This window comes from Archocentrus centrarchus, chromosome 15 (assembly GCF_007364275.1).
Source record: "Archocentrus centrarchus isolate MPI-CPG fArcCen1 chromosome 15, fArcCen1, whole genome shotgun sequence".
In the NCBI taxonomy this organism is placed as follows: domain Eukaryota; kingdom Metazoa; phylum Chordata; class Actinopteri; order Cichliformes; family Cichlidae; genus Archocentrus; species Archocentrus centrarchus.
Window position 1 is genome coordinate 2,042,919 of NC_044360.1, and position 25,648 is coordinate 2,068,566.

At 43.3% G+C, this 25,648-nt stretch overlaps 2 protein-coding genes across 2 annotated transcripts; one reads left to right on the top strand and one right to left on the bottom strand.

Annotated features, from left to right (window-relative positions):
* Positions 1-8,208: 8,208 nt before the first annotated feature.
* On the top strand, positions 8,209-11,342 carry adob (2-aminoethanethiol (cysteamine) dioxygenase b). Its single transcript, XM_030748558.1, has 2 exons — positions 8,209-8,451; positions 9,788-11,342. The coding sequence occupies exon 2, from the start codon at positions 9,944-9,946 to the stop codon at positions 10,697-10,699; it is 756 nt and encodes a 251-aa protein (XP_030604418.1). The 5' UTR covers positions 8,209-8,451; positions 9,788-9,943; the 3' UTR covers positions 10,700-11,342.
* A 5,700-nt stretch (positions 11,343-17,042) lies between these two features.
* On the bottom strand, positions 17,043-18,469 carry LOC115793465 (early growth response protein 2b-like). Its single transcript, XM_030748479.1, has 2 exons — positions 18,253-18,469; positions 17,043-18,100 (listed from the first exon to the last, which is right to left on the bottom strand). The coding sequence occupies exons 1-2, from the start codon at positions 18,404-18,406 to the stop codon at positions 17,043-17,045; spliced, it is 1,212 nt and encodes a 403-aa protein (XP_030604339.1). The 5' UTR covers positions 18,407-18,469.
* Between the last annotated feature and the right edge of the window lie 7,179 nt (positions 18,470-25,648).

Consider the following 25,648-nt stretch of genomic DNA (forward strand, 5'->3'; position numbering starts at 1 on the left):
ACGTGAATAATGATCTTACCAAATCTACGATTAGCCTTAGCCAGCAGTTTCAAATTTCCATGAATGTCGCCTGCTCTGGCCCCTGGAAGACATTTGACTATGGTCGCCGGTGTCTCTAGCTTCACGTTTCTCAAAACAGAGTCACCAATAACCAGAGTTTGTTCCTCGGCGGGTGTGTCGCCGAGTGGAGAAAAACGGTTAGAGACGTGAACAGGTTGGTGGTGTACCCGGGGCTTCTGCTTAGGACTACTCTATAAATTTAAAGAAAAGTTACAGAATCAAATTTAAAGTAATGAAACAAAAAAGGGAAAAAGCAGAAACAAACAGATACAAAATAACACAAAGTAACTAAAAAATCCGCAAATGACCCCAAAACAGTCACGTAGAAAATAGAATGTCAAGAAAAGGGCAGAAAAAAAACCCCAGTGGATAAAAACTTAAAACTGAATATGAATTTAAATATTAAGGACTCAGCTGACATTAAACAAGCCTTAATTCTTCTTAGTCCAGAGAATTACAAAGTCTAAAATCAAATATCCAGAACACACTAGGAGTAAAACTCAGGAAACACAGGGAACACACAACTACATGGATGACACGACAAATTACAAAAGAATACTGAGACAACATAAACAAGAGGAAACAGGTGGGGACCAAAATACAGCTGAAGACAATCAGGGAATCAGTGGGACAGGAAAAAAAAGCTGCACATGAAACGAAGGAAAACTGAACCTTTCAAAGTAAAGACAGGAAGTGACTAAAGAAAGCAGCCAAGAACATGACACATGGAGACATGAGCAAACACAGAAAGACAAAGACAAACAGATGAAAACAATAACAAACAATAAATATCGTATTCAAAGCATCAGGAAATAAACAAGAACAGAAATATAGCTGTAAGCAGCACTGAAGGACCAAGCAGCGAGACGCGACAGCTGCCAGGAAACAAGTTGTGAGAATAACAAGGAACAGGCTAAGGAACAGGCTAAGATCTGCCAGCAAGTTGGATGGAAAAACCCACTTTTGTTAATTGCAGCGCAATTAACAAAAGTGTAATGACACCAAGTTCCTTGTGTGTCCTCAGGGAGGGGTCCAAAACCCTACTGTGAAGTTTGGTCTTGGTAGGCCGAAGCAATGCTGAGATATCAGCTCATTGAAGATCTGAAGATTATATATCCCAAATTTTGTGAAAATCTGACAAAATTTACGACCTGTGAAAAACTTGTTTGACTTTTTATTAAATCCAATATGGCGGCTCAGTCAATTCAGTCAACATTAAAACTTGGTGCTTATCAGGACCTCTGACGGTATCAGCAGACACACAAATTTCATTGTAAATCTGATCACATGAGCAGCTATTGGTCAAAACAGATTTTTACTAATTATAGCGTCCCCTAAAAGGTCAAATGTAAACAAAATTGCTGTGCTTGCTTCTGTGGTGGTCCCAAGTCTACATATCAAGTTATGTGTCAATAGGTTAGAGTGTTGCTGAGATATGAGCTCACTTCCTGTTTGGCAACTTCACTGAAAATTTTGATTGGTTCTGATGGGCAAACACTTTGGAAACTGAAAAATCCATCCAGTAACTTTTGTGAGGCTTGGCCTGAAGATGATCTGAGTCATTTTTGGTGAACACTGGATGAACTTCGTGATGTGTGAAAGCTTTTGAAGGATTTCCATAAAATCCAATATGGTGGAAAAATTACATCACAGGCTTGATCCAAGGATTTAATGGTACCTCGATTTCCAAAATCAGCCGCATAGGTCACAAGTTACAGTTGTAAACGCAAGTACAACTTTGCCCCAATGGTGGCGCTACAGTGTTCAGTGCAGGGGCACATAACTTTGGTGAAATTGATAATGAGACTATCCTGAGGAAGTGCGCCAAATTTCACAACTGTTGACCAGATGGTCCTCTGGGCTGCCGTAGACTCCCGTTGGAGAGAAACTACGAGCCCTAAATAGAAAACTAAATTCTAATGATAATAGAAACCCTGGGAATGAGACCCCCGGGACCGAGGCGGGAGTTTTGGTTTCTGTGTGATTTTTTTTTTTAGATTCCTGTTTTGGTTTTGTTTTCATCCCACCGATCCTGAGTGTGTGTTTGTGTATTTTACTTCCTGTCACTGTTTAGTATTCATGTACTTTTGGATTCCCATCTTATTTATTCTAATTGTGAGTTTAATTTCTTGGAATATTACTGGGTCTTTGAATCCTGTTCTTAGCTCTCCTGCTCTGCTTTGTTGTTCGGTCGCTCACAGTTTGGTCTGTTTTTAGTTTCTATTTTTTTTAACTGTTAATCTCTAACTGGTGGTCCCTCCCCCATGGCTCATATTTATTTCCATGTTTCATGTCTTCTTCTTTCAGTTAATTGCTCATTTCCTGTTTTATTCTGAAAATTCTTCTTTCAACTGCTCGTTAGGGGTCACCACAGTGGATCATCTGCCTCCATCTCCCCCTTCCCCAGCACCAGCCCTCTTTATGTCCTCCGTCACTACATCCACGCACCTCCTCTGAGGTCTTCCTCTTTTCCTCCTGTCTGGGAGGAAATACTGTAAAAACACTGTAAGATGCCCAAAATGAAACAGTCTCACAGCTTCACACATTGTTTGTAGCTCAGGTCCACAATGCTTGATTGATTTTGGAAGATCTCCAGCTAATGCATCAAACTCAAATGAACCTCAAGTAAATTTTGAGAGCTTTGTGCTTCATCCTTTATGACAGCAGTGCATTATGGGTGGATTTTCTGTCCGGGAAGAGAATTAAACTGTGAACTGGTGAACAGCAAACCTCAAAAGACTCTGCAGTCTACACACAACATGCACAACATGCACTGCCTCTGCTGTTTACTGTCGTGTTATAAATATACAAGGCTGGCTGTGTGCATGAGTGTGTGTGTGTGTGTGTGTGTGTGTGTGTGTGTGTGTGTGTGTGTGTGTGTGTGTGTGTGTGTGTGTGTGTGTGTCCTGGCTGCACAGCAGCCGCCTGTTGCAGAATAATTTAAACTGTTTATTTGATTTGGAGGACGGCCTACGCGGGGCTTCCACAATCTGGCTCGCCATCAGGGCTAAAAGTATCCGAGCTCTGCATCACTGCGTCTATTTTCAGCCGGCCTTCTTCCTGCTAATAAAACGGCACGTCGCTTCAGGAGAACTGTGACGTCACGTGCTGACCGCACACATGCTCGGCAGTATTTCTGGCGTGGAAGCGAGGCCTCCATGTCACATTGTGAGTAGGTGGGTGTCAGGCTGAATCTTTACAAGCTGAAGGGAAGTGAGGAGGTGATCTGCGTGGGAGCGGGTGACATCTCCACGGACGGAGGGGGATGTTTGTGATTGCTGCAAGTTTACTCACACAGCCTGAGTGTCCATTATATCATTACTGAGGTGTTAAAAAGTCAGCATGAGTGGTGGCTCCGCATCCTGCTCGCATTATTCCACAAATGATGTGAGTACAACTGGAAAGCTCTAAATACACATTGTAAAACTTAACCGACGCATCCTGTCACTACAGGTTCACTGGAAACTGTTGGCACAGCGAGAGCATCAGAACACACTCATAAAACCACAAAAAGACCACAAGATGACCACAAAGAAGCTCCAAATAAACACAAGCAACTAAAACAACACAAAATGGCCACAACAATGCATGCAACACTACAACATGATACAAAATGATGCACAGTTACCACAAAAAATTAAAAGATGCAAAATCAGTATAAAACAAGAACGACTGCAATGAAACCCAAACAACAATTTAAAAAGTGGAAAATGACCACAAAAAAATTCAAAATAATCCCCCAAATGTGCAAAATGATGATAAATGCTCTCAAAACTACCACACAACAATACACAGTGACCATAAAAGCAATGAGACAAACACAAAGAAAGTCAAACATACAGAAAGCCCCAAAAAACGACTTCAGAAGAGCAAAATAACCACAAACAGTTACACACAAAATGTTTGTTTAGTTTGGCACAACAGTGACAAAAAATCTTACTGAAAGCAAAACATTCAAATATGTCATGTTTGGACCGGTGAACCGGGAGCTCCAGTACAGATGCATGGATCACATTTTGGTCCGTTTCCTGCAACTGACATGTTTTTAAAAAAGGTCAAATTATGTGAATGTGCACGATGAACACCCTAACAGGACAACGCATCCTGAGGAGGAGCGCCCACATCCTGCTTCGCTCTGTTTTGATGTCAGCAATAAACAAAAATAAGTCTTTCAACAGGCCGAATGAATGTCTTTACAGAGCTGAATTTCCATAAAGTAGGCTCTGTGTGCGTGTGTGTGTGTGTGTGTGTGTGTGTGGGTGGGTGTTTCCCAGCAGAAAGACGTCCAAAATGAGCTGCCTACGTCTTTATCATGAAATGCCAAACTCAACCAGTGAGTCATGCTCTCATATATGAGTCACTGTTTATCTTGCAGGAACTAAAGTGTGTTTTTTTACCCACAAAGATGCCATCATTTTATTACTGTTTCCTAATCCTCTTGGAGCAAAGTGATGAAGATGCAAATATGCGACCTTCTGACCCCAAACAGCTGAGGTTCATCCCAAACATGATGAATAAAGATAACGTCCTCTTCCAAGTAGGGTTATTTCAGGGGTCCATTCTGCCTACAGTGACTCAAACTGACCAGAAAAAGACATTAAACAACCACAAATAACCAAGAAAACCCCAAACAGCTAAAGGAGGGAGATGACCACAAAGAGGCACAAAACAGACAAAAAAAAAAGCACAAAATTATACAAAAGACCACAACGAAATTCAGAATGACCCACAGTGATGCAACATGACTGCAAAAAATATTTGAAATGACCACAAAAAGGCCAAAACTCCCAAAAATAACCTCAAAACAACTTCACAGAGATGCAAAATGACTACAGTCAAACCCTCAAAATGAAGGAAAGGTGCAAAATGATCACAAAACAGCACAAACAAGGAAAAGACATGAAATTACAAAAAAAAGGCATAAAAGAACCACAAAGAAAACCAAAACAACCAAAAAGGATGTGAAATAACTACAAAAAACCCACAAAACAGGCAGAATCCAACTTCAAATGACAGAAGAGATGCAAAATAACTGCTGAGAGGCACAAAACAACCACAAACACACATCAAATGACCACAAAGAAACTCAAAACTGTGAACATGAGCACAACTAAAACAATATAAAAGACAAATCAATACAAAATGAGCCCGAGGCACAAAACAACCAGAAGTTCAAAACTGACTACAAATGCATGCAAAATTAGCACAAAGTGCTGTTATAGTGAAGTCAGTGAGCAAGCGTGTGAAGTTTGATGGTCTGAATTTGAGCATCCTGGGTGAGATCGTTCTAGGATTACTGTGTTCGCAAGATTTTCGGGAAACTTGACCTGTGACCTTTACCTTGAGGTCAAGGTCACTGAGATTTGACTCATAGATTTTAGTAGACGCATCCTACGTGACATTATTCTTGAGTTATGGCCAACGTTAGAGTTTTTGTGGAGCAGACGCCGCCGACGCCAAGGCTATGACGATACCTTGACCTTTTCTTTGAAACAGTCAAGTTAATGAGACAAAACGCTCAAAATAACACAAAAATACTACAAAATGTTGAAAAAAGGCACAAAAACCAAACAAATATCTCCAAAAATACATGAAACAACCAAAGAATCTCTAAAAACCTACTTACCACTCAACAAAACCCCCAAATCTCCACAAAAACAGATTTCAAATGACTTTGGTTGTAAAACAGTCACAAGAAGGCACCAAATCACACAAAAGACCACAATGACAAACAAAAGGACTCCAAAGACTCACACATAAACTGACATTACAGCTGTGGTCAGAAGTTTGCATCCACTCATTGTGGGCATGGATGTGACGTAATTTGGAGCTTCTCGTGATTTCTTTGAGCTGTTCTTTGTGGAATAACTGTGCAGCATGCACCTTTAAAAACACAAGGTTGAGTTTATTTTGGATTTTCTCCGATCCACACAGAGTCAAAAGTATCCACACAGGCTCAAACATATGCACAGACCCCCACTAATGCTTGGATAAATGTTCCTTAGCATGTTGCACCTCAACCAGACACTTTTGATAGTCATCAACAAGCTCCTGGCGTAATCCTGGCTGGATATTTGACCGCTCTGCTTGGCAGAATTGGAAGAGTCCATTTAAACTGGTTGGTTTTCTGGCATGAACCCGGCTTTAATGTAGTCCACACATTTTGGACAAGACTGAGGTCGGGGCTTTGGGAAGGCCGTTAACCTGCTTTAGCCTTTCCTAAACTGGTTCTGATGTGTGTTTGGGATCATTGTCCTGCTGAGTTGTGTCAACTGTTAAGCTGCTAATCTGAGGTGAAGTTGAAGAATTTGGAGTCCTCCTTCCTCAGTACCACTGGGAGGAACATCCTGATGCTACCACCGCCATGCCTGACAGCTGGTACAGTGTTCTTAGGTTTGAAAGCCTCACCTTTACTCCTCCAAACACACCTCTTGTCACTGAGGCCAAGCAGCTCAATCTTTGTCTCGTCTGACCATCAAACTTCTCCAGAACATATCTGGCTCGTACGTGGGCAGCTGCAGTTGAACTTGAAGGTGTCGATCCTGGAGCAGGGGCTTCGTTCTTGGTCGGCACCCTCACAGTCCATGGAGATGTAAACCTGGCTTCACTGTGGACGGTGACGCTGGTGTTCCAGCAATTTCCAGTTCATGCCAGGCTTGAGCCTTGATTGCTCTGGGGGTGTTCCTGAGGGAACATCTGAAGTTTGGGTCTTCTTCCAGACTTTGGCAAATGGTGACACATCTGAATAACTTGTTGTTTGAACTTTTGATCCTGGAATCTGTAATTTAGAGATGGCTCCAAGAGACCTTCCCAACTTACCAACCAACCTACAGTTCTCCTTCTTAGAGCTTCACTGAGCTCCTTGGAATTTCCCATTGTTCTGAGTGTTGATCAGTCCAGTGAGTGCTGTCGAACAAATCCTTTTCATGCTGCTAAGAAAAACTACTCATGATTGCCAATGACAAGTTAATGGGCTTCGTCAATGTAAAAGACATTGGAGAACCTTCGGCACCCCTTTTTAAAGATTTAAGTGAGTGTATGTACATATTTGAGCCTGTATGGATGACTGGGTGTGGATTTAAAGATGTGTGCTGTACATTCATTCCATGCTGGAAAAAAGAACAGTTCAAATAAATCGTTAAAAGCAAAACAGTTAGCAGGACATTCAAGCCCACGATGGGTGGACGGAAACTTCTGGCCACAGCTGTAAAGTTATGATGTTTTCTTTTTCTCTTTTGCAGGATATGCTGTAAATTTTGGCATTCATTTTTTTTTTATTATATTATTGGTGGTCTGTGTGTGCTGACAGTCCATAAAGTCCATAAAGAAATGGATGGTTTGGAGCCAGTCTTGGAGCATTTTTAGGCGCGTAAGCTCTGCATGCACTGATTTATCTTATGATGTTTAGTGTTTTTGACATGTTTTTGTATTTTATTGTTTATTTAACTGCCTGTCCGCCTGCCAAGGGCTGATGGAAATGGTCTGATAGCTCGCTCTGGGTCATAAGATCAGTGTGTTTCTGCTTCCTGATAAATAAAGACTGAAACGAGGCTTTCTGGCTGTGAATGGTTTCTCTGGACGGGTTTCTTGTAGGTTGAGGGTTCGTTGAATTATAAAAATCAACTTATTTCCACATGAATCATGAGAACGCGGCTTTCTGGCATCTTTAATAAGCAAGCGGGGTGAAATTTATGTGCTAAATGTGAAAATTAGGGCTGTGAGTGTGTAAATTTCCGCATTACTGCCCACAGTGTACTGTGGATGTGTTTTCTTTGGAACAGGACTGCAGGAAATAAGCCTTCATTTTTTAAGAATAATTCATTTCAATCGCTCTATATTTATCCCGCTGTGACTCAAATGTTTGCTGTTTGTAACTCAGTAATGACTGGGGGGCAAAGATCACTGAGCAGTAAATATTCAGAGGCATGCTGGGTATTGGAGTGCTTCTTTTCGGCTGTTAGGCGGACTTTAAATTAACTGACTGAGCGCCTGTGTTGGCAGTGCGGTGATGAGAAGAAAAATGGCAACAATATCGAAGTTATTTCGTCTGCATTTGAGTTAAATCTGATTCCGTGTCACGGAGCTCCGCCTTAGAGGCGTGGCAAACTACATTTCCCACAATGCACCAGGTGTGACCCGTGCAGCGCTCCGCGGTGCGGACGTGTTTGACAGTAATTCAAAAATGGGGCAGTGGAGCCGATCAGAGTGACCGCGGCGGAGCGTGAAGGAGGCCGCCGGAGACCGCAGACACCCCCGCCCGGTGCCGCTCGGCTCTTTGTGTTTTTGTTGTTGTGTGTCTCCTTCACACGGAGGCTCCCGCGCTGACCAGCAGAAACGGGAATGAATGAGGAAAGCGGGCCGTTAAAAGGTGGCCGCATGCACGGAGGACAGGTGAGGTCTCACTCCGCTGCGGTTTCAGGACACCGGAAATCTTTCAGCTTAAAAGAGCGCAGAAAATCGCGCTTATGAGAGCGCAACCCTGTGCTGAGCGCTCCGGGGGCACGTCTGCGGTGTTTTTAGGGTTAAAATGAGTCGATTTGTGGGTTTTCTTTAGGTTTATATTGGCTGCCAAACTGCATTCAGTATTCCTTTATTACTTTCAGCTCTGGTAACTAAGTATCCATTACATCAGTCTGTTACCTGTGCAGGTGAGTTTATTAGGTTTGTTCAGCAGGATGTAGCTCCACCTGGACAGGTTGCTGGTTTATCACAGGGCTGACACAGTCACCAGTTAAACTAACACGGTTCAGGAAACCCCAGAAAGATTAGATTAGATTAGATTAAACTTTATTAATCCCTTTGGGAGGGTTCCATCAGGGAAATTAAAGTTCCCTGACAGAAAGGGTCCAGGCAGGCCCGCGGGTTTGAGCCCAGGACTGTCTGGCTGTGAGGCCTCGGTGGTACCCACAAAACAGACCTGATTATTTATTCAGGACGAGCTGTAAACTCAGCAGAGGTCAGGGCGGAGGGCAGCCTTCCCCACAGGCTTCTCCAGGACCACAAGGTATCGCCCCCTGTGGCCATTAAAGAGAATGCAGGTCTAAGCCACTTCTGCGAGCTCAGAAGCTCGGTCCATCTTTAACTCTGTCTGCAGGTTTCACTGTTATCCATCGTTTCAGTGTTACAGCATCCTGTTTGGATGGTTACAGTTAGAATCCCTGTGGAGAATATGCTACAGGCGCTAACCGTTTCACCGTTGCCTCTGTGTAGCTTTGTCTCTGTTAGCATCTCTGCCTTTTAAAACCGTGAGCCATCAGCTGTTCATGACTTAGGTTTGGGTAACTTTTTTTTTTTATCAGGCGTCTGCATCTCCTACAGTGCACCAGAATTTTATTTTTTATAGTAAATATAAATGAGACAGTGAGTGACATTGTTTGTGTTCTTTCTTTTCTTTTTACGTGGATCCCTGTTTATTTACTTACTCTAATGTATTTTTGATTAAAGTGATTCAGTGTTAAAAAAAATAAGTCTTTTGACTTTTGGTGAAGAAACAGCAAAAATTAAAAATTAGCTGAGAATTTAAAAATAATAATTTAATCGCAAATACGTTTTTGGCAGCTTTGGTCCTCTGTAAGTTTTAAATTGTGCCATGGCAGCAAACCATCTCAGACTCTTTTTTTGGGGGGGGGGGGGGAGGGGGGGGGGGGGTCAGAAGGTTTTAATACATGTACTGCTATCTGACTTTTTTGTGTTATTTATCATATTCTGTGGTTTGTTTTTTCTATAGTTTTTTTTAGGGTTGGGACTCTGAGGGGGAAGACAGCTTTGACTCCTGCCTCTGCGGAGTGAGTCCTCTCGCTCATACACGATCTTCGGCGCTAACTGAGCGGAGCTACAGCTAACGAGCGGCCAGCAGACCCGAGCGGCGGCTCCTCGAGTCGGTATGATGCCCGGTGACAGCAGCATGGCCTCCATCGTTCAGAGGATAGCTCGGCAGGCTCTCGTTACCTTCAGGAATCCGCCCGTGGTCGGCGAAGAGGCCTCGAAGTGCTTCCTGGAGAACCACAGCAAGCTGCGGAGCCTGATGTCGGAAGTGCGGGCGACGGACCTGAAGCTCGTCCCGCGGAGAGCCGACGACAGCGGCGCGCCCCCTCCTCAGCATCCGTATCACCGCGGCGTGCCCCCGGTCACCTACATGCACATCTGCGAGACGGACCAGTTCAGCATGGGGGTGTTCCTGCTGAAAAGCGGAGCCTCTATCCCTCTCCACGACCACCCGGGGATGCATGGCGTGCTCAAAGTCATGTACGGGAAGGTCCGGATCAGCTGCTTCGACCGCCTGGAACGGCCGGGCGGCAGCAGCGCGCTGCCCCGGGGAGAGATGGGCGCTCTACGGCGCTGCGTACTCCACTCCACCGGGGAGTACACGGAGGAGAGCGGGCCCTGCATCCTCTCCCCTGACCGGGACAACCTCCACCAGATCGACGCCGTGGACGGGCCCACGGCGTTCATGGACATCCTGGCCCCGCCGTACGACCCGGACGACGGCAGAGACTGTCACTACTACAAGGTGCTTCCCGGGGATGGGGTCAAAGACTCGGAGCAGAAGGAGAAGGAGGTCTGGCTCATGGAGATCTCACAGCCTGCGGAGTTCTGGTGCGGAGGGGAGCCGTACCCGGGCCCGGAGGTCTGCCTCTGATCCCCCTGCAGACCCGCAGATCTGTGAAGGATCTCCATAACCATCTGTCAGAGCCAGAGGAGTTAAAGGGGCCAAATCTGGGATTTAATTCTGGCGAAGAGTAGAGGTGATGCACCAGCCCTGTAACACAAACTCTGCTAAAGTGAATTTTATTCAGTTCAGTTTCCTCCTCACTTGGACAAACATTAGAGCCACAGGCAACACTAAACAACTTCCTGTGTGTGCTGCGATCCCCCGTGGATGTCATGGTCAGGAAACCAGATCTGCATCACACTCTTATGGTCCTCAATTTCACAAAGTTTATTTAAAAACAGCCAAAAAAAAAGAAAAGAAAAGGGAATTAAATCACACCAACATGATTCTTTCCACAGAAATTAAACCAGAATCTGAGGTCTGAGCTGTCCTGAAAACCTAACTCACTCCTAGTGAATCACTCAGTGTTCATATTTACACTAATTATATGGACTAGCTGCTCAAATCACACATAAATATTTAATTCAATAAACACGTTTACAGGCATTCAGACTGTCAAACAAGAGAAACACACAAATAATGTAATAACAAAATAACTGTGAAAGTAAATCAGATGAAAATTAGTGCAACTCATAGAGAACTGAGGCTATTACTGTGGAGATTAAAACCGCCATATATATATATATATATATATATATATATATATATATATATATATATATATATATATATATATATATATATATATATATATATAATATTTCATATACATGAAATGGAATGGGCATAAATTAATTTGGGATTTATAAAATTTGATTATTTGTATATTTATGAGAAGAAATCCCCTATTTCTTTACTTTCCCACTTTTTAAATTCATTTATATATTATTTAAAATTAGTTAAACTTTGTGACTAGATAAAGAATCTGTTTGGGATTTTTCTTTTTGTGTATGGAGGACTGTAACTGCCAAAATTAGAAAGCCAGTAGCTCAGTGAGAACAATTATTTATATGCAATACTAAATCTTTAAGCAGTACATAAATATATTTTAAAAAAATTTTGCAAAGTAAATAAGTTGATGAGGGGGGAAAATGGCTTGAGGTTGATCTATGAAGAACTGAAATGACCAAATTCACCAAAAATAAATAGAGAAATCTCTAAAAAATTAACGATAATCGATTGAAGAGTTAACACAAATTAAAAATAGTAGAGAAGTAAATTAGAACAGAAATATCCATGTGTAAATGCGGGACTGAAACTGCAAAAAAATAAATAAATGTGACATTTAATATATCTAAATATTATGATTATATGTGAATGTATAAATTCTAACAACAGCCAAAGTCCGGTATAGATACATTACAATTTAAATAATTATCCTATAAAGTGTGACAAGTTTTTTCTTTTTGTTCTTTTCTTGGTTAAGTTTTTTTATGAGTATTTCATGAGGTCAGCTTTTTGAATGTTGGTGGATCAAAAATTCACTCTAAGTAAAGAAGTTGGGCAACAACCAAAAATTTGTTCAAATTAGTTTATTTATTTATCCATTTTCAGTTTTGGCAGTTTCAGTCCTCCATAGTTTTAGTTAAATTTGTGATGATGGCGGCGCTCTGTGAACCATCTCAGACTCTGTATCCCTGCAGTCACATTTAGACTGATGTTTAGAAGCTAAAATTGGATCAGGTATATTTGTCACACCTGAAAGTTGATAATGCTGCATTCAAGAAAAGTTGGGAATTTTCTGCTTTCATCTTCAGTGAGGTCTTCACGATCTTCGTGGTTTTGGCATCAACATTGATATTCCTCCATATAAAAATCTGCCAAAATCGCAAATAAATATGACTCGTATAATTTATCCTGCCACATAAAACAGAAATAAAATGGAAAATTAATCTGGAAAGTAAACAAATGGGAATTAATTCTTCTCCTGTTGCTGCAGAACTGAGGCTAATCTACCTTTAAAATAATGTCAAATAAATACTTGAATAAATAAGCATGAATAAATTCTAAATGGAAAATAAAGAGTAACTAATTCAAATATAAATAAATACACCAGCAACTAATCACAGAAATATCAGTTAATTTATGTCCATGTAACATTAATATTCATTTTGATGCATTTATTTTAAAATACATAATGGATTTAGATTTTTGGCAGTTTCAGTCCTCCGTATATTTATACTCTGCTGCTGCCGCATATTACTCGCTGCATAAGGGAAGCAAAATGTCCCGAGCTCTTGGCTGCACTGTGAATGCAGCACCGAAGGACCCCGCTGATGTCTCTTTACTGTCTTCCTGCTTCAGGCTTTGTGACGTCAGACCTTCGAGTCTCTTTTGAGGACTGAAATCTTGTAAAGCTGCAGATTTTTCTCGTGTTAGGACTCTTTACGCCGCCGCCCGCCTTTTTCTTCTTCGTTCTGAGAGACACCGGCTCCTCAGGACTGTGTTTGTGGTTTGTATCGCTGATTGTTTGAAAGATGTGCACTAAATCAGAATTATCAGCACAAAGTGTCTCTAAGAGAAGTGTCAGAAAATGTCCATGTGATTACAGAATAAAGAGATCAGAAATCCTTCGTCTCAGTGTGAAGTTTGTTGAGTCCGAGTTATCGGCTGAATCTGAAAAGTGACCTTAAAGCTCATGTTTCACTCGTCGGGCACGAAGCTTTAAAAATGCTAAAACTAAAAGCAGAGACGGCATTGAGTCCAAACATCTGCTGCGCCCAGCAGTTTAAGAGTTTGGGGATGTATTAAAGTGCAACTTTTATTTTGAAAATCCACTGAAATTTGGAAAAATTGGTGGTGAGTTTCACTTTAAGAGCGGTCCTGCTCATATGTGGAGGACCAAAACTTCCAAAGTATTCATCTGTATAACAGAATGAATATGACTTTAAATGCATCAGATCCTCATTTTCAATTATTTTTCCATTTCATTCATTTTTTCATTTGCATTTTGCGTTTGTCTTGTTAGAAACTTATTTTTAATTAGTGCATGCATTTATGTGTAATCAATTTTTATTCAAACTATATATTTAGTTATTTCATTACTTGTGATTTTGGCAGTTGCAACACTCCATATAACTGACACAGCCATGCAAATGTGGCTTAAATACATTTATGCTTCAAATGACACATAAATATTTAAATAAAATTAAAATTAAATGAGAACATTAATGAATGGGGAACTGAAGCAAATCCAAATGCAGATACAAGCAGAAATGTCATTCAATGTCACATTTTGTGCTCATTTTAAAAGAGCCACCAGGGGGCAGAGTTTCACCACTGTGTTTGTTGATGTTTGTTCTTTCTTTATTTATTTATTTATTGTTTGAGCCCTGTTTCCTCAGAGTGAGGTGTGTTCTTAACCGGCTGGGTCAAATAAAGGTTGCTGCACCATCCTGTGGTAGAAAGTGGTATTACATGGATGTGCAGCTGGGCCATGTTTCAGCATCAGCTGATGTGTTTTTGACACAACAAACACATGTTTGGGACACAGAGGCACAGTGGTTGTTTCCTCACACTGCTGCTGGCTTTAGTAAATTCTGGAAGGTTTTCAGCTATTTTTAAGGGCAGTAATTCACTGCAAGTACCTTTAATGCCCATGTAGCAAGTTATTGGCATACTTTTTACTTACTGAGTCATTTATTTGTCCTTTTGAATTTGGAGGTTTAAGACAGCTGAGTCAGAATCTGTTATAAACACACCTGAAGGAGACTATTTCATGCCTTTCCTTATTTCCTGTCCTGTATCTCCTCATATTAATCAATGAGCTTGGCGTATGCACAGTAAAGCTCAGCCTGCAGGCTGCTCTAAACTCTGAGTTTATCACAGTTTTTTTCCACTGTTGGATCTATATGATGTCACAGACAGGGGATATCCCTAATATGGTCATCTCAGGCACAGGAGTCCCGCCCACCTGCTTTTCAAACCATGTGTTTGCGAGGGGCAGCCAATCAACTGAAAGTTGTCTTGAATGAGGCGGGGCTAAAACATCTTGCGTCAGACAGAAGGTGAGCTGAGGAGGATTATTCTGAACTCTGAATCATGCAAAGCTGCCATATGTCGGCTCCCATATGACGCTATCAAAGAGGAAAAGAGGCAACAGTGACACAACAATCACATATTTATTTGCATTGACAAGAAGCATCAGTCCTTCAGAATAAAAGCTTTAGTGCTTTCTCTTGTTTGCATAAAAATTGTAAAACACAGAAAAAAGAGAACTTTTACTTATTTTTCCCACTTGCTCAGTCTCTCTCCATCTCACATTCACTGGGTTGAAATCTGAAAACAAAAACAGAACCAGGAATAACAGCTTATCAGGCTACAATCATTAAATCCCAGCCAAGTTATCAAAGGTTAACGGAAATTTCACCCTTCCCAGCACATCCCAGCCTTTGTGATGTCACAGTATCCCCTCAGTGTGCTCCGATGATCCAGCCAGGACATTCGCGTAGATGCTGCATGAGATCCTGCCACACTACGGCTGCCCATTGGTCCAGATGCATGGACGTCTGTACTCGAGTAAAAACTCACATCAATTTTCAAATGAGCTCCGAGAAGTTTGGTTTGTTACAAATGTCAGATACGTCTTTACGCTCGCTATGGGAGAATTATTTCAGTTAGTTAAATATAATGTAATACTCAGGTTTTAAAAAATGAGCAGTTTTCAGAGGTGTGTGAGGGAGTAAAAGGCGAGAAATAAACTAAACTGAAGGCTTTCATTTTAAAAACTGTAACGTCAGAGCATCCTGGTAAATTTATATGACTAACTGTAAGAATCTGAGGTCTTCCTGATCATCCTGATAACTTTCTTTAAGCAATCCGAAGGTTTGATTTGGAAAATCTAACAAATAAAAGCTTCTTGATAAATTCCAGTAATTAAACACAAGACTTTTATTTTAAAAATCTGTCATCTTAAAGCATCCTGATGGATCCCTAACGAACTCCAGGGTTTAATTTAATCTGACAATTCGATAATTGGAGGATTTTATTCTGAAAAACATGCAACACTTTTAATCATCCTGGTAAATTCCTGTGAGGGATTTTAAGTCTTCTTTCTGAGCATCCTAGCAACTTCATAGAACCAAGGCTTTTATTTTGAAGGTCTCACAGAATTAAATTGTCTTGATAACTTCTAATAACTAATTGGAGCCTTTTATCATGAAAAACCAACACTTTAAAGCATCCTGGTCACTGTCAGGGGCTTTTACTGCCTCCTGATAGCCTTCTATAACTAAACGGGGCTTTTAGTTTGAAAATCTCAGAAGCATCTTGTTACCTTCCAATTATAAACTGGAGGGTTTTCTTCTGAAAATGTGTCATATTTTAATGGTAGTTTTTCCAATAATAAAAAAATTAAAGGTTTTTCATTTAAAAATATCCGACCAACATAATAACACATGTTCACAGGGCCAGCTGACAGATACAATTTTCAGCTTCTTTCTGATGTCTTTGAATAAAACGTTAAGTTTTGTAATTCTAATTTCATGCCAGTCATCTTACTTATGGTAAGAAATCAGATGAAACGCGGTAATAACAGTAAAATGCCACAAAACAGCTTCTTGTTGCTCCTTGTTGCTCCGTTTTGGTATCTTTGGAGCATCCAGAGCAGCACAAACTGTTTTTATTTCATAGACAAACCAAATTCAGACCTCCTGAGGAACATCTACGCGTCCATCACACTGGTCAGAGTCTCTGTCTTCCTTCTTTTTGTGGCTGACATTGAAGAGTGGTGGACTTTTAACCTTTTTTTTTACAGATGTTAGAGGAGCGGTTGGGTGGTTCAGCGTGGACTGAAGGGGATGTTTTTCTGTGTGATCACACAAAATAGAAAAGGCTGGTGTGATAAATCAGATCACTTCATATCTGTTTGGATCGCGAGGGTTTAACAAACGGTTCCCAGCTCGCGGTTCTTCTCTGAGGCCGCTGCGACTCCGCGTTTTGCTCATATGAAGAAGTTTTGTGCATTAAAATGAAGCCAGTCGCAGGAGCCCTCCCACCTGTCCTCTGCCCCAGATGTGGCTGAATCCCTGAGAGCGTGAAGCATAGACAGCAGACACACAGTCTTCACTGAAAGCAGGCTGTGACATTAACTTTGGAGCACTGACACCACCTGTGACTGGCTGCAGGGGGAGCGGTGTCAGCCAAACTCCATTTACAATTCATTTCATTGAATCCCAGCAGGCCCAGATTTGCTTGCGTGGACATGAGTGGATTTTTTCTGTCATAAATACACACCCGGGGACTCTGGCTCGTAAGGAAATTTTAACCTATTTTAAGATTAATTTGGACTGGGTGAAACAGTTTGGGCTCTGCGTGGGAGGCAGGAGCCCACGCAACTCAGAAAGTTTGCATTCAGCAGCGTGGGGTCGGATTAGGACGCGGAGGACTTCTTCTCCTTCTGCCGCAGGTGAATCTTCATGTGCCGCCTCCTCTCGTCGCTCCGGGCGAACTTCCTCCCGCACTGGTCGCAGGTGAACGGTTTCTCGCCGGTGTGCGTGCGGATGTGGGTGGTCAGGTGGTCGCTGCGGCTAAAGTTCCGCATGCAGATGCGGCATTGGAACGGCTTGTGGCCGGTGTGGATGCGCAAGTGCCGGCTCAGCTCGTCTGACCGCGAGAACCTGCGGTCGCAGCTCTCCGCCGGGCATGGGTACGGCCTCTGGTGCACGGGCGTCTTGCTCGGCCGGTTCGGGTACTTCCTGGGTCTTAAGATGGGCCTGAGAGGGAGGCTCTGGTGGCCGGGGAAAGCGGCGGCTGTGGGGGCTTCGGGCGCACTGAGCGTAAAGTTCCTGATGGTGTTGAGAGGCGTGAGAGGCGGAGGCACCCTGAGGGAGTCCAAGGGGTACGGGAGAGACTTCCTCTCCGGGAAAGAGGTCTGCATGTCTCTCTGGCAGCTCTGCTGGTAGAAGCCTCCATATTCAGGCATGATGGAGAGCAGCGCGGCGCCATCAGCTGCCGGTTTGGGCGCGGAATTGTAGGAGGGAGGCGGGTGGTAGGAGACCGCGCAGGTGGAGGTGGACAGGTAGCCCCCTGCCGGCTGGTCCTGGTACACATCCCCGCTGCAGGAGTAGGACGGGGCCGGGTGAGGGTGAGGGTGTGGGTGTGGATGTGGGGGCGCGTACATGTGACTGATATCCGGCTGCCCGTGCGCCATGTTCCCGTCCCCCGCGTCCGCTGCGTCTCCTCCTCCTCCACCTCCTGCTTCTCCCGCGTAAATATTGGGTGATGCTGAAGGCGACCCCGTGGCCGGTCCCGGGGCGGCGATGTCCGCACTGACCACGTTGATCACGTCCCCCTGCGTCCAAGGTCCCCCTGCGCTCCTGGAGTCCAGGGAAAACTTGCCGGTAAACGCCAGCGGGTGCGTGCGTAAAGTGGCCACGTACTGCGCCAAGTCGCCCTGGAGAGACAGCTCAGGTGCGCCGAGCAGATCACCTGGAAAACAGAGAAAAACGCGCTCAGTTACAGCAGGCATTTAAAGGAAATAAGTCATGCAGAAAGTTTCATATCTCCTGAAACGATTATCGTCTAACGTGCAACTTTTTCTTCCAATATCTCGAAGACTTTTTCATGACACAAATGCTTACCGCCTTCATCCCCACCATCCTTCCCTTCAGCTTCCTCCTCCCCCACGGCCTCTTGCTTAAAAACAATCCCTGTTTCTGCATACACGTCTTTGGGAATGCCGTCTACAATGCTGCCGAGAGACGAAGAAACTTCCTCCGCTGTCTTAGCTGTCATTTTGACGGAGGCGATTTTAACCGACTCTCAGACCTGTTCAGTGTATTCCCTCATTTTGTCTGTTCCGCCTCTTATCTCTCGTTAGCGGCTCCGGGAAGGCGCGGCGGGGTTATAAAGGGAATCTCCCGTTGCGTCATTCACCAAATATGGACTTGGGTTTAGAAGACAGAAGAAGAGGGAACTCCAGAAATAGGAGCTTCCCGTGACGAAACATGGAACAAAATTAATGATATTCATTTTATTCGAAAAACTCCACGAGTGGATTCAAGTGTCAGGATTTAATTTGTCACCATCACGCGAACGCGCTTTGAGCTGCTTTGGCTTCACATGAAAGGGGAAAAAGGCGCTCCATCATTCGGAATTCCGGTCACCCTTTCTCCATAAAAGGAGTCTCCGGTGAGGTGAGAGGAGCTCCGTCTGCTTATATGGCTGGTATCCGGCTAAATTGGGTTGCATTGTGGTGTTTTTGTGCCAGCTGAGCCCACACACTGACTGCGCACACCCATTTGTTTTCTCCCTTGTCTTGTCAGGAACAGATTACTGCTCTGACTGAGTCCCGCTATTGTTGGCCCGGAGTGAACAACGGGAGAATAATCACTGAAATCATTTCCTCGGTAGGATGCTCGGTCCTCTTGCACAAACATGGATAAAAGAATAAATGAAATGCTTTGGGAAGCGAGGCCCGAGCTGCGTCTGACAACCATCAAATCATCAGTGGAGTGTCCTATTAATAAGAAGAGGAAGATGAGGAACTAATTAAAGCTGAGAAACCACACTGACACCAACAGAAGCTTCCAGAGCAGATCTAACTTTAGAGCTGATGAAAGTCCGTGTTCTGCAGTTTCAGGTGATAAACAGACTCACGGTCAAGGGCGTAGGAATGAGTTTACTATTGGGGGGGGGGACACATATCGGAAACTGTAAACAGATCCGTAAATACTCTCAGCAAAGCATACAAAAATGCTATATTGATCACGTGTCTATCGAAATACATATTGCTACTGATTTATTGCCCAGCCCTAAGATGTATACATTACATATCATACGCTGTCAACTCTGTTAAGAGCATCACCTGACCCTTACAGTAAAAGTTTTCATTGCTTCAGCTGAGTCATTACTCTATGTACTACCATTCTCCTGATAAGATATCATTACACATATCTAATGTACTGTTGTACCAGGGTTATTATAGTTAACGAAAACGAACGAAATAACGAAAACTGAAATTGAAAAAACATTGTCGTTAACTGAAATAAATAAAAACTATAATTAAAAGGAAAAAACGATAACTAATTAAAACTGAATTGCGAGTTTACAAAACTAACTAAAACTAACTGAAATTATCGATAAGCTGACTTTCATTTACTTGTTTTTTTTTTTTTTTTAAGCCTTGTGGATTGATATGAAATCATTTTTTCCGCTCTCCGAGTTTAAGCTGGGAGCGCCACAGGACAACTGTGTGAGTGCGCATGTGCGTGCGCTCACCGCGCTGGTCCGCAAAGTAATAGCTGCGGTCTGCCGAGAAAGCGGCAGAGTCCCGTATGGAGGTTCTTTGAGTACAAACACCTGCACACGACCACAAGGTAATTAACACTCACAATCCAGCTACACAAGCATAAATGCGGACATGAGGTCGGCAACTTCTGTAGCTTGTGTACAGAGGCCGCAAAGACCCTGCAGGTTTAATTAGCAGCATCTAACCGAGCTAGCTCCAAAACAGAAGCAGCTTCAGGTGGTGAGAACATCAGGATGCAGCTGGATTTGAGCTTTGACTCCTTCAAAGAGTTTGTTTTTGTCACCACATGTAGCTGTTGTTAATCTACTGCACTGATGCTGAACTTTATTGTGGAGTTTATTGTAGAATTTATTGAGTTTGGGAGTTCATGTTTTTCTTTGTTTCTCCCTGTTGATGTTCATGTGTGTCCTTAATATTACACACATTTAGCATGTCTTGTGAACAGTTGGTTGTTGAATATATTTCTTTAAACTGTATCTTTTGTCAAGTTTTCATTACACAATAGTCACTTTTGCGCCTTGAATCTTGCACCTGATTAGGTATGAAAATACTAAAACTAATACTGAAACTAACTGAAACTAACTAAAACTAAGCATGAAACCGAAAATAAAAACTAATAAAAACGAGCAAAACCACTCTGAAAACTAATTAAAACTAACTGAATTAGAGAAAAAAAAGTAAAAACTAACTAAAACTAAACTATAATGTAAAATCCAAAACTATTATAACCCTGTGTTGTACATGTTGATAAATTATGATCAGGTGTTGCCCTTGTGTTGTGTGACTGTTACTCACACTGATGTCACTCTTTTATTAAACACTAACTTAGTGAGTCCTGCTGCTGTTTCAGCCTTTTCATTGGTGGGGGCATTGTGCTGAAATTAGATAACAAAACATGATGGCTAGTTTAGCTAACTTCTAGACAAAGTTAGCAGTTAAATATTGGACGAGTGACCATCCCAGGATTAAGATGACTGAAAAAGATTTGGTTTCTATATATGAAAGTAAAGTGACAACAAGGCGTTATAGATGAGCCATATTCACAGCAACATTCCCAACAGACCGTTTTACTTCATTCAAAAGAATTTCCGCTGTCTCCGCCTCCCAAATACTCCAAAACACACTGTTCAGAGGGGGGCGGGGGGGGGGGGGGGGGGGGGTGCACTGATATGACGCTATGTTGCTCCTTCAAAATAAAAGCACGCGAGTTACAGATTTTGTATTTTTTTCCTCCACAGTGTAATTTTTGGGTAGGACAAATGCTCCTGTCTCCAATATTGGGGGGGGGGACATGTCCCCCCAGCTCCCCCCGATTCCTACGCCTATGCTCACGGTCATCAGGAAAGGTGACTTTGAGCAGGTGCATTCCCAAAGTCCTCCTAGATGTGACTCCATCCACTCAGTACTGCCTCCAGGACTTATTTTCAGCTTCACTGAAGCATTTTCTAAATCATACTGTCTTAGTTTAATGACCCCAAACACACAGATGGAACGATCAAACACATATGAATATGAAACATTTTCTGTTCCACTGTTGCTTAAATTTTACTGATCTGGATTTTTTTTGCACTTGTTTCCTGCTGATTATTTCTGCACGTGTGTTTTTCTGTGTTTGAGTATGTGAAGTTTTGATCCTGATGTTCTCAGGTTTGGAGTCTTGTGTTTGTTTGGCTCCCTGCTTTGCTTGAATTATTCCCAGAGTTCACTTTGGTTTTTGTCTTTCTTGCTCCTCCTCCATCATGTTTCTCTGAGTTTCTCTTCCTTTAGTTGGGTTCTTTTGTTGTTTCCTGTTTTACTTTGTGTTTCACCTTTGTGCTTCCTGCCTTGTCTTGATTTTGCTCAGCTGTGTCTCGGTCCCTTCCTGTGTTTCCTGCTAAGGCTGCTCGAGCTGCGTCTTCCTGTCTGCCGGGTCTCTTTGCTGGCTCGTGTTTTTGGCTGTTGGTTTCTCTGTCATCATTTTGGACCTGGATCTGCAGTTTTCTTTCTGAACTCTGTGTTCTGCTCTCTGCATTATAAACCACACAAACTGCAGGAATACGACTGCTGTAAAGAGCCCCCAGGCTAACATTTATGAGCACACTGCCATGAAGAACATTTCTGTATTTGCACTGCGGGAGGAAGCTGGAGCACCCAGAGAGAACCCACGGACACGGGGAGAACATGCAGACTGCAAACAGAAACAGCCCGGATTCAAACCCGAGACCATGTCGCTGTGAAGTGACAGTGCTGACCGCTGTGCCGCCATGTTTCATTAACATAAATATTATGAAGTTTGTTGATTTTTGAGATGCCGGCTGGTTTTCCTCACAGGGTGGTTCTGTGAAGAATCGCTGCTTCAGATTTTCTAACTTTGTCTTGAAATGTGGTTTTAAAAAGCTTCGACTCCACCTGTGAGTTTTTCCTCTGCTGCCATCCTCACTGTGAGGAAAGGATGGGGGAAGATTTGAATTCAGGACTCTCTCATGATATCTCTGCCATTTTCATTGTAATTAGAGGTAATAAAACCCTGTGGTGGATGGGAAACCTGCCCACATGTTGGTGAGAAAAGTTCTCCAGTGAAGAAAATAATCTGAGGAAAAATGTCCCAGCAGAAGGTCCCAGGATTCCCACTGAAGGCTTTCCCGCCCAGATACTGTAAACCCTCTGCAGCATTAACACACTTCTGTGAACAGCTGATGCTCAAAAACGCTGCCGACAGCCAAACTGACCCGACTCTGCCCGACATGCTCTGAAGTGTGAAGTGTAAGTCACTGCTGTCACTGCCAAGTCTGACGCAGCAGAAATGAAGCTGCATCCACTTTAATCACAGGAAGCCTCTTCATCCACCAACCATCCATTTTCTGACCCTTATCCGGGTCCAGGTCTCAGACAGAGCAGCTTAAGGTGCCCGGACCTCCCTCTCCCAGCCACCTCCTCCAGATCTTCCACCGAGACACCGAAGCTTTCCAAAGCAGCAGCTCAGAGATGTGATCTCTGCAGCATGTCCTGCTGTGGGGTGTCCTGCTGGTAGGACATGCCTGAAACACCTCACCCAGCAGGTATCCTGGGTAGATGCTGACCCACCTCAGCTGGTTCACTGCGCAGAAGTAGCGACTCTACTCTGAGCTCCTCGCTGTATCACTGAGGCTGAGCATAGATCTGACAGCTTCACCTTTACCCTCAGCTCTCCTGCTCCACCCTCCACCCCCTCATGGACAAGAACCCCAACTTCACCTGAACTTCTCCAGCAACTCCTCCCCAACCCAGAGTGAGAATTCCAGCCTTTTCTGGCTTCAGAATTGGAAGTTCTAGTTCTCATCACCTTCAGCAGGACCACATCGTCCACAAAAAGCAAACCGAAAGCTCCTGAGGCACCAAACCCAACACCTCCTGCAGCTTCGCTGTCTATAAAAGTAATGAAAGCTGGCGACAAAGAGCAGCATTAGCAGAACCAACAGCAACAACTCTGCCGACTCCCCGGCACAAAACCCATGTGATGACCCACTAATGACTGGAAGTCTCCACCTCAGTGAGGATGTGCTGAGAAGGTGAAGCTTGTGAGAAAACTGGTAAGCACACGTTTCTTTAAGGCAGCTCAGCAGATTCTGTGAAATCCTGTGGAGTTATTCGTGATCGGCGAAACCTCGCAGACCTTCAGCTCTGAAGTCGGGGATGAAGCGTTTGAGCAAATCTGTGACTTATGTTCTTTTCCCGTTGAGCAGGAAACACAGTCAGAGGAGAGGAACTGAATCCTTCTTGGTGTTTGGAGGGTAAACTGTGTGTGCTTGATGTGCTGATGGAGCCGAAGCCTTCTGCTGAGCTGCAGCGAGCAGGAGGACTGCAGCTCTCCGAGCCTTTTGAACGCCCACAGTTACAAAAATGTTGGTGTGTATTGTCGTTGTGTGGCGAGCCGCCCACCCTGTGGCAGATGGGGGGTTTGCTCAGTCCACACACACATTCACAGGAAACACATGCACACACACTTTCTGATGCTTAAACACTCCCACACCCAGATACACACACATGCACACACACACACACACACACACACACACACACACGCACACACACACACACACACACACACACACACACACACACACACACACACACTCTCCCTCTGTAACACACACACACACATGTGAGCTCTCCGTGGGGACGGTGCCCTGCTTCCACCCTTCGCCCACGCTCCTCCAGGCCGCCGAGGCTCTGGGGGGTTTTTGGTTTTGTGTTTGGTGGCTCGGGGTGTCAGCCGGGGGTCCGGCAGCTCGGCAAACCCCACCACGCCGATTAATCATCTGTCATCTGCGGTTTTTGTTAATATGGATCTTTGTCTTCGTCCTCAAACGAAGCTCAGGTCCGGCCTGCTCACCGCCTGCCACCTTCTTTTTAATTTCAGCAAACCAAAAAAAAAACCCACCAAACTGTTTTTTTCTGCAGCTTATGAAGGTTTTATAAATCATCAGCTGCTGCCTGAGCAACATTTGTCACCTCTGAGACCTTTTATTGACATCAGAAACATCTAAATAGGTGCAATTTAGCATTTGCACGCTAGTTTCCTCACGGTTTCAGTTTTTCTCATCTTTCACAACAGAAAGTTTCATCTAATTCCCTGGAAATTAGTAAAACACATCTTCTTATATGATAGTTTCCCCTGACCCCTCACCTTTGCTATTCTGCATTAGTCTAAGTGCATACGTTGCTCTAACGTCTCTCACAGATTTCTTCCTCTTTTCATCATTTTGTCGGCTTTGACCGAAGCAAAGAGGAGATCATTTGCAGGTTTGGACGTCCTCTGAAAGTTGTGACCCAGCCGGGTTCAATCCAGTTTTTTTTCTTCACACAGAGGACATTCAGACTTTAAATAAACACCATAAATCATCTGAATTTTCTCCGCTACCTTTAGTGTCAGAGCTGTAGGTGTTTTTGTAACAGCGGGTGACTCATTTGTGGAAGGAAACCCTCGTCCTGGTTTAACCCTGCAGAGCAGGAGCTGGGTGATGAAGCGCTGCTCCTGAATGAAGGATTTAAGCTCCTCTCAGCTTCCAGCAGCTCTGCTCACGTCCTTCATGTTAAACTGCTCAGATTTTAATTTGGGAATGAAATTTTTGCCCGACCCTGCAGATGAGTCCAGGTTTGGATGCTTTAGGCGATGCACCCTCCACCTAACACATCCACACCCGTGATTGCATATTCATGGGAAATGTATTGACTGCTGAGTGTTGGATAATAGACAGGCACATGAATGAGCGTGGAGGATAATTAGCTGAGTGAAGGAGCCATGCTGCAGATCATTTTTACAGCATTTCTACAGATGGACTCGAGACCTTTGACGCTCTTCGGTCCAACTTTTAAAGCACAAAATAAAAATATGAACAAGTGGAGCTGCTTTGGCAGCTTTCTTCTGTACTGACTGAAGGATGAAGGAAAATATTTGGTGTTTCCTTACAGTAAAATACTCCAATATTTCACCAAAAATCCACAAAAGCAATAAAGACGAACCAATCATGGCTTTAAATCCAATATGAAGAACCACCATCTGTCCCAGGATTCTAGATGAATTAATTTATCACAGATGGTCATTTTTGCATCTTTTGCACATATTGCTGCACAAGGCTTTGGAAACATCATCAAATGTTAAATTATTTATTTTAAAATTAAGAAATTGATGAAATTTTTACATTTAAGAAGCAAAGACTGCATTTTTTGGTCAACTTGGCTCAAAAAACAGCTGAAATCTTTCACAC

What these genes read in the sequence shown, in the direction of transcription:
- adob (XM_030748558.1), top strand. Translation starts at nt 9,944, where the DNA reads ATGATGCCCGGTGACAGCAGCATGGCCTCCATCGTTCAGAGGATAGCT.
- LOC115793465 (XM_030748479.1), bottom strand. Translation starts at nt 18,406, where the DNA reads ATGACAGCTAAGACAGCGGAGGAAGTTTCTTCGTCTCTCGGCAGCATT. An exon ending in GGATGGTGGGGATGAAGGCG is followed by an intron (nt 18,101 to 18,252) that starts GTAAGCATTTGT and finishes TCTGTTTTCCAG; the next exon opens with GTGATCTGCTCGGCGCACCT.